At 37.4% G+C, this 16,665-nt stretch overlaps 1 protein-coding gene across 3 annotated transcripts; it reads left to right on the top strand.

Moving 5' to 3' along the window:
- Positions 1-733: 733 nt before the first annotated feature.
- Positions 734-16,373, top strand: LOC115697622 (uncharacterized). 3 transcript variants are annotated; one of them, XM_061118453.1, is made up of 9 exons: positions 743-1,238; positions 1,871-2,074; positions 2,228-2,722; positions 3,078-3,188; positions 3,483-3,671; positions 4,304-4,531; positions 4,661-4,781; positions 16,016-16,154; positions 16,264-16,373. In XM_061118453.1, the coding sequence occupies exons 1-8, from the start codon at positions 819-821 to the stop codon at positions 16,126-16,128; spliced, it is 1,881 nt and encodes a 626-aa protein (XP_060974436.1). In that variant the 5' UTR covers positions 743-818; the 3' UTR covers positions 16,129-16,154; positions 16,264-16,373. The 3 variants fall into 3 exon arrangements, with proteins under 3 accessions (XP_030480563.1, XP_060974436.1, XP_030480561.1); XM_030624703.2 differs by having other exon boundaries at positions 734-1,238; positions 2,231-2,722; positions 16,016-16,373; XM_030624701.2 differs by having other exon boundaries at positions 16,016-16,373.
- The last annotated feature ends 292 nt before the right edge of the window (positions 16,374-16,665 follow it).

Below are 16,665 nucleotides of genomic sequence, written 5' to 3'. Positions count from 1 at the left end.
ACTAATCCAATTAACCTCATCAGTCTGGGATTATTTATCCCATCTAGTAGGGTGGGATAAATAATCCCATGCAGGTAAGATTTTTTTTTTTTATCGTTTTTTAATTTTAATTTTGTTAATATATTTTAAACTTAATAAGAATTTAAAGGAAATGATTATCACATATTTATTTATACAATTTTTTTTATCTAAAACTTATTCATTAAAATTAGTAAAAATGGATAACTTTAAATTATTATACATAAGTTTTCAAAATTTATAATATTATTAATTAAATAATAGTTACTTAATTAAATTGTTTCGAAGAAAAATAATAAGGCAATAAAATTATATATTACTTTTAGATTACTAGAAAATTTATATAAATATTTTGAAAAATTAATATTTATATTAAATTAGTGTTTAAAATATAATTTTATATTATTCAAGTATTTTTATTTTATTATTTTAATTATTTATTAAATAAAAATATGATGAAATATTTTATTATATATTTATTTTAATTTTTTTTTTGCTGTGAATTATTTATTTTTATTTATTTATTATTATATATTTTAATTTTAATTTATGGTTACATATTTTTATTTTAAAAGTTTTAGTCCATTCTATTCTTAAACTAAATACGGGATTACTTTAACATAATTCAATCTTGTCCAGTCTAATCTAATTCTTTTTAGTCCAATGCAGTCTAATCCTGATTACAAACCTGCCCTAAAAGAAAAGATTTTATTTATTTATTTTTTTTTTCAATATGAAAAAAGAAAAAGAACAAATACTTCCCTTCATCCCAGTTTTAGAGACCAGAGAGTTCTCCGGCGATGGCGTTTCTTTACACTCTCACCCTCCATACTCCTCTCCTTCCTGTCCGACCCCGTTGCGTTTTTCTTTACCCTAATCCCCAGTCAATATTTCCAAATTTTCCTCTCCGAAGCGTCCGAAATTACGTTCCTGTCCTTGCTCATGCTTCATCAAATGCCATCCCGGGCACCGAGCAGGAGGTCCTCCGACAAGTGGTGGATTCCGGTGAGAATAGTCTCCCTTGTGTCAGAACATACGAGAACGACTTGGCTCGACTCACTCTGGTTGGAGCTGTTGACTTCGAGCAGGGTCTGACGGCCGCCGCTGCCGACGGAGGCCAGGCTGCCGCCGAGCATATAGATAATGGCATGCCAGCCATGGTTGTGGAGACCGTATATCCGGGAGCTTTGGACCAACATAGCACGGTCTCGACCCGGCTGGTGAGCTCATTTTAATGTCCATAGAATTTTATTGCAATGCAAATTTAATATAGAAATGAATGCACTTATATAAACTTAGGTTTCTTGCAATTGAACGGCGTTATATCTGTTTGAATCGTTGTTCGAGAACCGCATTGTTAATTAAGTTGAATAGAACTTGAATTATAGTTAAAAATTGATTACTTTCAATCCAGCTTTTACTATTTGCGTTTATACTATTACCACTTTGGTACATGATCATGATTTGCGGGAATTATTGTTCTTCAACAAAGTATGATGTTTTCGATTTTACTATCTATGCTGTATTTACTATGTTCAGTAGAATAAGATTCTCTTTCTTTCGCACTGAATTCAGATATTTTCTTATGTGGATAGCACTGAGAAACAAAGAGCTTGATTGATCTATAATTGTCTTTTACATTGGGGCTGATATATGTATAGGGAGCTAGAGATATGGCTATAATTACAATTAACAGAATACAATAAACTCAGGTTAAATTTGACCATGTATTATGCCAAATATTTTTGGTCTGGATTATCGATGATGTTTGATATTTTCATAGACAATAATACGTTGTAACCTGAAGTTCTTTCGGTTTTGGGTGTGCTGATAAGTTTAATTGTTTGTCTAGTTTCTACCTGCGAGTAAAGTTATAGAAAAAGCCAGTCGGCTGAGACGCTCCTTCAATGACGATATCTTCTCTGGTGCTACATCTAAAAATATTCTTGCCATGACTTTTAGACAAGTAGTGCTACAACAGCTTTGGAGCTTTGAACTGGTTATTTTCAGGCCTGGTACTGAAAGAAATATGGAAGATCTTGAAAACCTAAGAGAGGTTTGTTGAATTTCATCCTTTCTTGCCGTGTAATTCTCCTAATGTATCATGTCTGCATTAGTTTTTGTAAAATGTGATAGTTATATTAATGTTCTTCCCTGCAGGTGCCACATGATACTGATAGGTTCGGTTCTCTTATGCATTTCATATTAGCAGGTCGCTGCATCTTTCACTCTTAGGTCATCAGATGAAGGGGTTATCTCTGTGCTTGCTGAAGCTGTTTGCATGTCTGCTCTTCAGAGTACTGAAAGAAATTTCCTTGATAGTTATCTTGGAGGAAGTGCAAGTAATCTATTCAACTGGCTTCAAAAACCAAGACAAGTTGTGTCGAAAGATTCTTCAGTTAAAATAACTAAATTTTTTGAAGATGAGATAGTTGAGAATGCCAAGAGTCTTCTGGAAAATTATCATTCAACAAAGGGACAATTTAAGCCTGGAGGAAATAAATCAAAGAACAATTGGTGGAAGCCATCAGTGCACTCTAAATTGGAAAAGATAGGTGGTCGTCAATTCATTGCTTGGACAATTGAGTATATTCCTGCTAACAAGATTCAAATTGATGCTGACCGACACAAAGAAGTAAAATTTGAAGGCTGGAGAAAATCTTCGGATAATAGGTGGGAAGTCCTTCTCACACACTCCCAAATGGTACTTCACTCCTTACTTTTAGTGGCTTCTGATTTTGCTTTTGATGTTATGTGTCTGATTTTCAAACTTCAACATATTGTGAAGTGCACTAGTGTATGAGGGTTCTAGCTAAAATGCAATGTGAAGTTGAACTGTTGAATAGATAGGGGTGTGTAGATGCTCTCCTTGTTGAAACAATTTGACCAGTAATTATGATGAAACAATTGATCATTAGATTATTTTAACCCACTAATGAGATCCAAGTTTAATTGTCAAACTTAGAGTCACATAGAGGTACATTTAATATGAGAAAAATGATGCATTAAGTTATTGTATGGATTTTGTTCTTATCATAAGCATGCGATAAATTTTGCAGGCTGGACTGTCAGACATAGTAGACATGTACTATGAAGATCTTTACTCCTTGCCTAGTAAAGAACTCTCATGTGGTGTGGTTGGAAATTACACTAATTTGCCTACTAAAAAGGTATTGAGATTCAAGTATTTCTAGTTTGTTGGGACTGATACGTGAAGCCTTAATAACTTATGGACAATGTAATAACCTCTGTGCTACTGTGGTTGCACATCCATGGAAAATTTCCTATTAATGGTCGTTATGAAAGTACTGGATAATGTGCTGCATTTTGTTATAAGGTCCTTGCTTGCTGCATTTTGTTATAAGGTCCTTGCTGTATTTTGTGTTCTATACTTCTATTCACTTTTGATGCTGTTTTTCATTCAAAGACTATAGTTGATGTTTTGAATGTTCTCTTTATTTCAGAGAAGTTCTACCCTGTTAAAAATGCTCTTCGTCACCATTGCAAGTGGAATTTTTATAATTGCAACTAGTGCCCTTGGTCAACTTTGCTTTCCCCATGTCAAGTTTGGAAAATATTCTTGGGAACGCAGGTCTCTTCAGCCATCTAAAGCTGAAAGTGTACAACTACATCAATCACTTGATGATGCCGAGGTATGGATGAATTATGATGTGTTATACGTGTTCATTATAGTTATACATAACTTTTTCACTTTAACCTAGTTGAGAACCCTCAATTCTACTTAAGGATGACAACTTTGGGGAATGAGATAAGTGCTAGTCTTTCAACAAGTTCTTCCATAATATTATATTCAAGATATTGCAATTGTTGTTGCAAAAAAGAAAAGATATTGCAATTGTGATGTCCATCTCTTAATACATTTCTCTACATTATGTATTTCCTTATTCTCTGTTTCCACTCCAATTTTATCCTTTTTTTTAACACTCTTGGATTAAAAGAAAAATAAAAATGAATTCCAAAGGACTTCATTTCTTCTTGTTTGGAGTCAATAAAAACTCGAGAAATCTTTATTTTAGAAAAAAAAAAAATAGAACTTAAATGCAGTGTAATTTTACAAAATTTAGAACAATTGTAAATATATTAAAAATGAAAACAATTTCAGAAAAGTCTACAATACAATTTTTTATTTATTTTTTTTTAAATATTCTTCTATATTTCTTTGTTACTCTTTTTGCTTACAATTTTTCTAAAATCCAATTGTAAGTAATGCATAAATGTTGTCTCTTCCGCACGAAATTAACATTCAAGCTTATATGTGAAATAGTTGGAATCATTCTGCATATCAGTCGTCAAAAAGATTAAAGATGATTTATGCTGGCCTGGTGATATAATCACAGAAAGAAATGTGGGTGTCTGGGCCGGTGAATTACCGGAGTTCTTGGTAAAGGCGATTGAAAATGATTCTAATAGCAAAGACGGGTCAACTACTTCTTTTATAGAAAACATTGATGCAAACATCAAGACATCGGCACAGGACATAGCCAGTTATCAGGTAAATAATTTACATGGTTGCATAAAATTTACTGTACTCTTTTGGATATTCTTCCACAAAATTGTCAGTATATTTTAAAGATATATAGATACACTAACCTTGAATGTGTTATTGTATTAAAATACTTAGGTGGTATTGTCATTAGATGGGAAGCTAATTGGGTTCCAACCAATGAGTCGCGTAGCTGTTAATCAGTGGGCTGCAAATCCCTTAGCAAAGGAATTATACGGTGGAAAAAAGCTTTCGCCAGGTATATTCTATCGTACTTGTCACATTTAATTATTTATATATAAGTAGATAGCCGTATAGGTAACTAAAATTTTGAGTTGTAAGCAGCATACATTTTATGAATTTTTTAAGCGGTATAAGTACCAAATGTTAATATACTTTATTAGTGTTTTTAATAAGACATGTATAAACTCAAATTCTAAATCATTGGGTCTTAACAGAAACATGTAATTTGTATTGATGAAAATTACATTAGGTACTTATACCGCTAAAAGAAATCATTAAATTTATATTGGTTACAAATATAAAATTTTAGATGCCTATGTCACAATTATTCATTTATATATATATATATTTTTTTTTTTTGATGCAAACGATTATGTTATAAAACTAAACTCAGTTAGACCTCGCGGTCATTACAAAATAGAGTTTCCGGTATAGTAGAGACCGGTAGGGATCCAAACATTTGATGGGTAAAGGCCCATCTAGCCACATTATGAGCGGCAAAGTTACAAGTTCTATTGACATAAGAGAAACAACAACTATTAAATAAAGGAGAAGACTTAGTACAAAATGAGATGTAGTTCTCTAAAGCCCAACGAGATCCCTTCCCATTGATGGCGTCGATAACCACTCTCGAATCATTCTCCACAATAACATACTTGTAGCCGAAATCCAAAGCAACTGACACTGCCAAGCAGCAAGCCGCAGCTTCACCACAAAGAGCATCCGAGAACTCCTCCCGAGCTGTATGGACTGTAATCACTCTACCAAGATGATCTCTAGCAACAACAGCGATACACATACTCTCCAAACCCACTTTCACATCACAATTGAGCTTAACCCAGTCCTGCGGAGGAGGGGACCAGGCAGTTGATAAAGCTGGAGTCGGACTGGAGAGCAATGTATCATACATATCTGCATAGGAAGTACATATAATATCAAAGCATTTGTTAAAATCAACAGAACAGTTATTATGGAGCTTGTCATTACGCACTCTCCATATAGTATCCACAATAATAGAAGCATACAAGAAAATATCATCAACTCTAGCTCCTTTGTATTTAAGATCCCAGATAAACTTGACCCAATCCCAGACACGAATGCCGGAATCGCAGACCGGATAGATACCCCAAGGAGAAGAGCGCCATAAATGTTGAGCCACATCACATGACAGAAACAGATGTTCAACAGATTCTTCACACATTCCACATAGAGGGCAGCTAGTGTCCGCTATTTGGAATCGGCTACCAATTACAGCTCTTACCGGGAGAGCATTAGACAAAATGCTCCACCACATGATCTTATGCCGCTCCAAAATTTTGCTGTTCCACAGATTGTTTCAAAGTTTTGGAGCGACCACACAATGAGAGGCTCTTTCAAAGGCTTGGACTAGATAAGCAGACTTACAAGAGAATTTCCCATTGCTTTCCAGAGTCCACACCCATCTGTCAAGGCCCACACCAGATGGATGGCCCCCTTTCAAGATAGCCGCCACAGTTTCATGATCAAAAAGAAACTTCAACTTTTGCAAGTCCCATTGACCATTGTTTAAGATAAGGTCCGCCACTTTGTTAAGGTTAGACGGCGCAGCCCTTACTTGTTTCGGGCAGAAGTCTTTCAAATGAGGAATCCAGGGGTCCTTCCAGATGTTCGTAGATTCTCCACTAGCTACCAACTTGCAAGCCCCTTTTTTCAAGATAGAGTTAGCCTTGACGACACTTTTCCAAAACCAGGAATCAGAATTTTTGTACCTGCAAGAGAGGAAATCTTTTCCCCGGAGGTACTTAGCAATCAAAACTTGAGAGCACAGAGATTGGTTTCCTGTCAAGATATTCCATCCCCATTTAGCCAAGAAGGCCTGGTTCATTTCATTGGTTTTCCTAAAACCCAATCCACCTAAAGATTTAGGGAGGCAAACCTTGTCCCAAGCCTTTAGATGGATCCCATGGTTTCCTTTCTCGAATCCCCACCAGAAGTCTCTCGCCAACCCATCAATCCGGTTAACCATGCGAGACGAGAGTTTAGTTGATTGCATTGCATACATAGGCAAAGACAAGCCCACAGATTTTATAAGCGTGGCACGCCCCGCCTTTGACAAGGTCTTAGCCTTCCAACCCTGGAGTTTTGACGTTAGGTTGTCTAAAATAAAGTTGAAATCAGCATCTTTCTGCCTAGATCTGAACAGGGGAAGACCCAAATATTTTAAACATCCCTCCGGATAATCAATTCCCAAAGCTTCCTTGATATCTCTGCGCATGGTCACCGGGGTATTGTTACTGAAGAAAATCGTCGTCTTGAGCTTATTTACCTGTTGGCCAGACCAAGAGCAGAAACTTTCAAGGCAGCTCCAGAAACCATTTGCCTCCAATAAATTGGCTCGACCCACCAAAATTAAGTCATCCGCAAAGAAAATATGGGATAAAACAGGACCACCCCTACTAAGTTTGATACCTTTAATGGAACCCCGGTCAAGGGCATCTTGGATTAATCTTGAGAGAATTTCGGCAGCCCAGATAAAAAGATAAGGGGAGAGCGGGTCTCCTTGACGAAGACCGCAAGAAGGGTTAATTCTGCCTACTTGACCCCCGTTAAGGCAAATATTCAGGGTCGTGGTAGAAATGCATTGAGAAATCCAATGACGGAATTTCAGAGGGATACCATAACACATTAGAACATGGTCAATGAATTTCCAGCTCAACCTATCATAAGCTTTAACTAGATCAATTTTGATAGCAAAGAAACCCTCCTTACCTTTCTTCCTATTAAACGAGTGAATAATCTCTTGAACAATGACATTGTTATCATGGATGTTCCTCCCTGGGACAAAAGCAGCTTGCGTTGGGCAAATTACAGAAGGGAGGATAGGTCTAATTCTATTTGCCAAAATCTTCGCAATGACTTTATACACCACATTACACAGAGAGATAGGCCTGAAATGGTTGGTAAGTTTAGGATGCTGGACCTTTGGGATGAGCACAATATTAGTGGCATTAATCCCCTTATGCATATTACCATTCTCAAAGAAGTCAAGCACCGCATCACAGAAGTCGGAGCCAACAGATTCCCAATAATGTTTGTAAAACAAGACTGACATCCCATCAGGACCAGGGGCTTTATGATTGTTCATTGCAAACAGAGTCCTCTTTATCTCATCATGGCTAGGAGAGCTAATGAGATGTTCCAACTCCGCAAGGGAGAATCGCTCCTGAATCAAACGAGCGCAGTTGTAATCCTGACTAGTAGCCGCCTCCGTAAAAATATCCTGAAAGAACCCAATAAACTCCTTCCCAATGGCCGCTCTACCAGAAATCCAGACATTATCTTTATTCAAAATACTCTCAATGGCATTCCGCCGACCTTTAATGGCGGTCGAAAGAAAGAAGAACTTTGAACACTTATCCCCATCTTTGAGCCAAGAAATCCTGGCCCTTTGCTTCCAGTAGATTGCTTTTCTTTCCCTTGATTCATTGAGCTCCCGGCGAACTTCACATTCCTGATTCCAGTCTCGAGACCCAGCCGGAAGGCTCTGAAGAGAGTTGAGTTTTTCTTCCAGCTCCTTTATAGTCACATCAAGCTTGCCAAATTGGGATCGATTCCAATTAATGAGCGCCAAACGGGTGGCACCAACTTTTTTAAAAATTCTCGCTGGAGCCCAGGCGTGATTGATTGAGTTCCAAGCGTTGGCTACCACCAGATTACTTCTAGAATCACGGGTCCAACCTTCCTCGAACTTAAAGCACCTTTTGAACTTGGCCTCCGGACCATCCGACAGAATGCATAAGGGCCTATGGTCCGAGTTGCTCGTCGGGTACGAGCACAATATAGCCCTGGGAAATAAACTGAGCCACGCCCCGTTCACTAATCCTTTATCTAAAGCAGATTTCACATGATGCTGTCCGGATCGATGGTTGTCCCAGGTCAAGTTGTCCCCTTTGATCGGCATATTTATCAGGCCTCTAGCATCCATAAGATTAGATATGATTGGAATAAAAGGGTCCCGGCCAGAAGAGCCTTCTCTTTCTGAGGCATTAAGAACAAAATTGGTATCCCCCAAAATAAGCCAGGGCCCCCCGAATCTATCTCCTAGGTTCAAGAACCCCGAATCTATCTCCTAGGTTCAAGAACTCAGACCAGAATTTTTTCTTAGCATGCAAGTAGGGGGGACCATAAACACAGGAAAGAAGCCATGGATGGGTAGGGGGATCCGAATATACTAACCCCGAGATATGATTGCAATTGCACGAAATACATTCAAAAATAAACCCAACCTTCCAAGCCAAGATAATACCACCCGCACTACCCTTAGCAGGAACACAAATATTAAAATAAAAATGGTGGGACTTAAGAATACGTACCAGAGGAATGGCATCCACCTTGAGCTCGGTCAAAAAGAGAAAATCAGGAGATCGAGATCGGATGAGGGACTTCAATTCCCGAACTGTAGAGGTCTGCCCTAACCCTCTACAGTTCCAAGCGATGCCTCTCATGGCTCCTGTGGAGGAGATTCCACATTCTCCTCCACAGGGGTATGAGAGTAAGCAGACCCACTCGAAATAGCATCGTCAATCACAAATGAGCCAATCAGAGGATTCTTCAGGATACCAGAGTGGCTCGGGGAGTTGGAACTATCTTCAGAAGGCTCTTCAATAGCAAAGTCAGAAACATTCTCTTTTTGCTTAGTGTCCCAGGGGAAGTCTCGGATTACACCTGGGTACTTGCGGTGAATTTTGTGAGGCCTTGAGCAAAGAGAAGCAGAAGATTCAAATTTCCTCTTCTTGAAAGGAGTCGTCCTCTCATTAACTTCAGAGGAGGCCGGGACGCCTATATCCCCACCTATCTTACGAATCTCATATAAATCCAGCTTACCAAAATGTTTCAGATCATTCATTAATTCCTCTTGGGCTTTGAAAAATTGAGCCAAAGCTTGGTCTTCATTTATATGATCCTGCTTTCCACAGATTTTTATTCTCTTTTTCTATTCCTTTGGTTTGTATGGAATCCATTCTACAAAATATGAGTACAACTCTTTGTTTATCTGAGAAAGAGAGAGTGGTACATTCTCTTTCAGAGGCTGATCTCTGTGACCCCAATCAATCTCCCAAATTTTTTCTGGTGGCTAAGTGTCTTGCAAGTTCAATTAATCCCAATACTTTCATCAAAAAGATGGGCGAATTTTGGAGTAACAAGTGTCGGTTTGAGGTTGTTGTTTCAGAAATGCATTCTAATCTTTTTCTCTTAACTATGGTTTGTGCAGGGGATTTTCAACGAATTCTTTCTGGTGAGCCATGGCATTATATGAATCAATTAATAGTGTTGCATTCTCCCTCTTCTTTGCAATCTGTTACACGGGATGATCTTTGCTACACTCAGTTTTGGGTCCAAACCCACCGTCTCCCTTTCCTAAGCAAATCAAGAGCATTGGCTAAGAAAGTGGGTGAATGGATTGGAGAGTTTGTTGATGTCCATGAAGATTCTCTCCATGAAGGCTGGGGTTCTTTCATGCGCACCAGAGTTCGCATTGATGTTACGCAGCCTCTTATGCGGGGTAAAATGGTGTCTATGCCTCGGGTGAAGGATGAACATTGGCTTGAGTTCCGATATGAAAACCTGCCCCTTTTCTGCTTTCACTGTGGCAAATTAGGCCATCCTTTTGACAAATGCATCAGTTTTATGGAATTGGTTGATGCTGGTGTTGATCCTGATATGCCTTATGGTCCTCAAATGATTGGTGATAAGTTGCCAATATCTGGTTATGATCGATACCGTGGAGATTTTTCCAAAGCTAATGTGTATCCTTTTCTTACTCGCCTCACTAGAAAAACCATCACTGCATCTATTCCTGCACTTAACTCTCATCGAAATATGGCCAGTGGATCTTTGCCTCAGCCTCAACCTCTAACCTTAGCTGAGTCTTCTACACCTGTAAAATCAGTAGCGATTGAGAAGGAACATTGCCCTGAATTGCCTTTGCCTTTTCCATCTTATGATCCTACCATTTTCTCACCTGAATTACTTTCCAAACCACCCTCGTCACAACCTGAAACTACTTCGCAATTGCCATCCTTCTCCACTTCTCAGGTCCCTGTTACTACTTCTTCTCATACCCCGATTAATGTGACTGTGAATAAAGGGAAAGCTGTGGTGAATTCCGATTGTTATGAAGGGAATAAGGACTCTGTCAAGACTTATAAGCGTCAAATGGATCCTGAGAATTTGCGAAGTATACTAAAGAGATGCCGTGGTAATTCTATTAACATTTCTGGTGTTGAGGAGTCATCTTTCCAGCATGTTTCTGATCAGATTACAGATTCAGTTGAAGGGAACTCTTCTTGTTCAGCGGAGGTTGCTTCTATGCAGCCCCGCCCACAGCCATGAAAATCATAAGCTGGAATGCCAGGGGATTGGGAAGCCCTTCGGCATTCAGATACTTGAAGCTGCTAGTGAAAGAGCAGCGTCCTGATGTTCTTTTCCTTATGGAGACTAAATTAATTTGTAATTCTGTTGATCGTTTTCGTTCTTGTTTAAAATTCAGTCATGGTTTGGAAGTTCCTAGGATGGGTATGAAAGGTGGTTTATTGTTGTTATGGCTGGCCAATATTGATGTAACTCTAAATACATACTCAATGAATCATTTTGATGTTTTGGTTTCGTCGGATTCTTGTCATCAATTTCACTTTACTGGTTTTTATGGTGCACCTGAAACTCATTTGCGTATCAATACTTGGAATCTTTTAAGTAGCCTTGCTTCCAATGCTCCATCTTTACCTTGGTTAGTTCTTGGAGACTTTAATGAATTACTTTCTAATGAGGATAAAGTCGGGGGTCCTCCTCGAGATGACACTCTTATGGATAATTTTCGAAGAACGATTGATCGCTGCAACTTAAAAGTTGTCCCTTTTAATGGTGATGCTTTTACCTGGACTAATAAAAATCACCATGGGAATGTGGTTCGGGAACGGCTTGATAGAGGTTTCATTGATAATAAATGGTCAGATTTTTTTCATGAAGCCACTCTTTCACACTTGGATTTTTACCATTCAGATCATCGTGCTATTGAATACATGGTGTGCCAACCTCCACTGCCAGTTCAGACTAATCAACGGCGTTCAGTTTCGTTTTGAGCAAATGTGGCTCAAAGATATGCGGCTAGGGGATCTAATTCAAGCTTTTTGGTGTCCAAACTCTCACTCACAGGCCACGGCTGCTGTTCTGCAAAATATTGCAGCATGCTCTAGTGCATTACAAGATTGGCATGGTAAGAAATATGGTCAAATGGGGAAGGATATTGCTGCTGCTCATAAGAATTCTTCGCAATTGAATACTATACATGATAATTCTGCTGCTCATTTGAAACGGGTGGAAGATGCTGATAAAGTTCTTGATGAGTTACTTGCAAAAGAAGAGTTATATTGGCATCAGCGTGCACGGGTAGATTGGCTCCAAAGTGGCGATTCAAACACTAAGTTGTTCCACTCCAGAGCTAAGTCTCGAAATGCAGTAAATAAAATTAAAAAGCTTCAAGTTAGTAATGGTGGAATGGTTCATACTGAAGAGGAAATCAGCGGAGAAATAATTAATTATTTCTCTACTTTATTCTCATCTAATGGTGTTGATAGTGAAGCTTTGCAATTTGTCCTTTCTACCATTCCTTCGGCTATAACTCCTGACATGAATCAATCTTTGCTGAAGCCGTTTATAGCTATTGAGGTTGAAATGGCTCTCCGTTCTATGGCCCCTGATAAGTCCCCTGGATTAGATGGTATGTCCGCAATGTTTTTTCAGCACTATTGGGATATAGTGGGACCTCTTGTCACTCAAAGTATTTTACTTATTCTGAATGAAGGTCAGTCAATGGATGCCATAAACTCAGCTCTCATTACTCTCATCCCAAAAATTGATCAACCAAAGCTTGTTAGTGACTTTCGGCCCATTAGCTTGTGCACTGTTTTATACAAGTTGGTGTCTAAGGTTATAGCAGCCAGGTTTAAAGAAGTTCTTCCGCATGTAATCTCTCAAAATCAAAGCGCCTTTTTGCCTAATCGTCTTATTACAGACAATGTTCTCCTTGCCTTTGAATTGGTTCATTGCCTTAAAAATAAGAAGAGAGGCAGAATGGGGTATGCAGCCCTTAAACTTGATATGAGTAAAGCTTTTGACAGAGTCGAATGGCACTTTTTATCGGAAGTAATGTTAAAGATGGGTTTTCATAGCAACTGGGTGCATCTGGTCATGAATTGTGTTACTTCTGCAACACTCTCTTTTAATCTTAATGGAGCGGTTAAGGGATCTGTTTCTCCCCAAAGAGGCTTACGCCAAGGAGATCCTTTGTCACCATACTTGTTTCTGATTTGTTCTGAAGGATTATCGGCTCTACTCAAACATGAGGAAGCTATGGGTCAGCTAAAGGGTTTAACAGTTGCGAGAAGTGCTCCAGATATATCTCATCTTCTTTTTGCGGATGATAGCTTACTTTTTTGTCAAGCTACAGAAGATTCTTGCCAAGCTATTAACCGAGTTCTTGACTATTATCATAGAGCATCTGGGCAGCTTTTGAATACTGAGAAAACTGTGATGTCCTTCTCCCCAAATGCTTCTCACGGAATTCAACAGCGTTTCCATAGTGTTCTTCGTATGCCTATTTGTTCCCTTCATGAGAAATATTTAGGCCTTCCTTCTTATGCGGGTAAGGATAAAAAGGAACTTTTTAGTGGTATTAAAGATCGTATCTGGAAACTCATGAATCAATGGCATGCCAAGCTTTTTTCTATAGGTGGCAGGGAAGTGCTTCTAAAAGCGGTTGTTCAATCAATACCGACATATGCTATGAGTTGTTTCAGTCTTCCGAAGAAGTTTTGTCACCAATTAGAGTCTATGATGGCTAATTTTTGGTGGGGTTCTAATGCTAATAATTCCAAAATACATTGGAAGAAATGGAAATTCATGTGCTCCTCAAAGGCTGATGGTGGTATGGGTTTTCGATCGTTCATCCATTTTAATCAAGCCCTATTAGCAAAACAAGCTTGGAGAATACTAGATTTTCCTGATTCGCTTTTAGCAAGAGTGCTTAAAGCCCGGTATTTTCGAAATGGAGATTTTCTTATGGCTCGGAAAGGCACTCTACCATCTCTCACTTGGCAAAGTATTTGTGATGGTAAGGAATTGTTATTGAAAGGTCTTAGATGGAAAATTGGTAATGGGCAAACTGTTAGATGTGCAAGGGATCCTTGGTTACCCGGTAATACTACCTTCACTCCCTATCATTATGGTGGAGATCCTCTTTTCTTGTTGAGCACTACATAAATTCAAATAGGCAGTGGGATATTCAGTTATTGCAGCAGCATTTTGGTGACTTGGATGTTCAACGTATTCTTTCTATTCCGTTGAGTCCTTTCCCCAAAGATGATAAGATTATGTGGCACCATTCGGATTCTGGATGTTATACAGTGCAATCCGGATATCACCTAGCTGTTAGTTTGGACTCACGAGATGATCATTCATCATCATCCACCAATAGGAAATGGTGGAATCGATTATGGTCACTCCAACTTCCCAAAAAAGTCAAAATTTTTGCTTGGAGACTTGTGAATGATGCTCTTCCTACAGCAGTCAATCTCGCACATCGAAAAATTGCCTCTTCTGCTGCTTGTGCTCTTTGCAAATGTAGCTGGGAATCAGTCGGACATGCCCTCTTTCGTTGTCACAGAGCTAAGTTGGTATGGGATAAGTTTCACTTTAATGTTTTCATTCCCAACATTGCTCACATTAAAGGATTTGATATTTATTCCCATCTTGCTGCTGCCCACAATGACAATGACTTAGAAATTATCACATGCCTCCTCTGGTGTATTTGGTCTGAAAGGAACAAAGAGATTCATGGCACTAAACCGAAACCTGCACCCATTCTTTGTTCTTTTGCTGCCAATTATTTAACTCAATACAAAATGGCTGCTACACAACAGAAATGTGCTTCTGGTTTATCTTCTACCAGCTGCAATGTTTCGGTTCCTGTGGACGCACCTGAGAAGACGAGGCCTCAATGGAAGCCACCTGATGAAGGCTGCTACAAATTAAATGTAGATGCGGCATGTACTGAAGCAGGTGCTGTAATAGGCTTTGGTGCGATTCTCCGAGATCACCATGGCTTTGTTATTGCTGGCCTTTCCAAGCCTTTCCCTGGGACTTTTTCTCCTAAAGAAATGGAGGTTACTGCATTATTTCATAGCCTTCAGTGGGCTCTTCAACTTCATCTTCCAATTTCTTTCATTGAGACAGATGCATTGGTGGTAGTTAATGCTCTTAATAAGGCTTCTTCTACTAAGTTTTTAGCTCCTTTCTATGATTTAGTAGAAGATGTCTCTTATCTTTTATCCTTCTTTCCTAGAGTGAAAGTATCTCATGTAAAAAGAGATGCTAATGAAGCAGCTCATGCTTTAGCTAATTTTGCTCTTCGATTGGATGAAGATTACACTTGGTTGGGGGAAACTCCTTCCCCAATTATCTCTGTTATTATTAGGGACTCATCTTTTTAATAATAGCAGTTTTTTCTCAAAAAAAAAAAAAAAAAAAAAAACCACTTTTGTCTTTTAATTTAAAAAATATAAAATAAAAGTGTGTTCTATAACTTACATTTTTATTTTTATTTTTTGATTTTATTTAAGTCGGGTCTGAAGCCGGGACCGTGGTTCGGGACTGAAGCTAGAGTCGGAGTCTGTGTCCTAAGGTCCAAGTTGGGGTCAGAATCTAAAATATTGATTAAGAAAAAAAACTTGTTTAAAAAAATTTTGTAAGTTTTTTTTTTTCAAAATTTTCAAAATTTTGATTCTCAATTAAAAAATAAAAAAAGTAAAAACAATTTTATAAAACATGTTTTTGAAAAAAAAAATCACTTTTTTAATAAAAAAAATAGAAAACTAATTAAAAAAATATTATCAAACGCACCTTTAATTTTTAGAAAATTTTGAATTATAAATAAGGTTTAAATAGTCAATTGTACAAAAATAATAATAAAAAAAAAATAGTCAATTGTACAAACACTAGTATTTTAATTTATTTTTATATGGGTACTACTAATAACTGTAATTATTTCAATTTTTTTAAAATTAGGTAAAATATGTGGTATATAAAAATTTATATTATAATTTCTCCATGCACTGAAAATAAAAACAATATAAAATGATATCCCTACCATAAAATTTTTCAATATATATTATTAAATATTGTTTGTAATGGTGTTCTTTTGGGTTGTTTAAGCAGGTTTAATTGAACCTAGTCTCAAGATCCATTATCCAAGTGGGATTGTCGTCATAGAGCTGTTGATGTCAATAAAACCAAATGCTTTTTTTGCTCTAGCTAGGCCGGGTCGATGATTATACTTCTATATTTTTTCACTATCGTTTATTTATTTATTTCTTATTTTAAGTTGATAGTCGTGGCTTTAGTCCTTCCTTGTAAATTTCATTATTGTGATACTGAGGCTGGTTGGCTGCCTGTTTAGAGGTCACTTTTGGATTTTTGAAGCTCTAAAAGCATTTTAATGCTTGGTTAGCCAAGAATTATAGATTTTAGCTTTAACATATGCGCCTTTATATGAAGCTAGCTTTGACAGATTCAATTACTTAAATTGAAATAGTAAAGGGTAAATTCCGGCAATAATACCCAATATTTAAAGAATGTAATAGATAAAAATTTAGGTGGCGTTTGGTTGGAGGTAGTGAAATAGAATGGAATAAAAAAAATAATAATTTATATTCTATTTAATTTTTTATTTATATTTTAAAGTATTAAAATGTCATTCTAATAAAATTATTTTTTCTTTATTTTGATAGAATGATTATTGTATTTTGAAATAGAAGGTAGATGAGAAAAAATTTAATATTTTTATATTATTATATATTTTAAATTTA

The sequence above is a fragment of the Cannabis sativa genome, chromosome 7, assembly GCF_029168945.1.
Source record: "Cannabis sativa cultivar Pink pepper isolate KNU-18-1 chromosome 7, ASM2916894v1, whole genome shotgun sequence".
In the NCBI taxonomy this organism is placed as follows: Eukaryota; Viridiplantae; Streptophyta; class Magnoliopsida; order Rosales; family Cannabaceae; genus Cannabis; species Cannabis sativa.
The sequence above is the reverse complement of the archived record's forward strand: the minus strand, read 5'-3'. Positions and strand labels throughout refer to the sequence as shown.

Excerpts from the sequence above, each read along its gene's own strand:
- LOC115697622 (XM_061118453.1), top strand. The coding sequence starts at position 819 with ATGGCGTTTCTTTACACTCTCACCCTCCATACTCCTCTCCTTCCTGTC. Across the intron at positions 1,239-1,870 it reads GCACGGTCTCGACCCGGCTG|TTTCTACCTGCGAGTAAAGT; the intron begins GTGAGCTCATTT and ends TTGTTTGTCTAG. Across the intron at positions 3,189-3,482 it reads CTAATTTGCCTACTAAAAAG|AGAAGTTCTACCCTGTTAAA; the intron begins GTATTGAGATTC and ends TCTTTATTTCAG.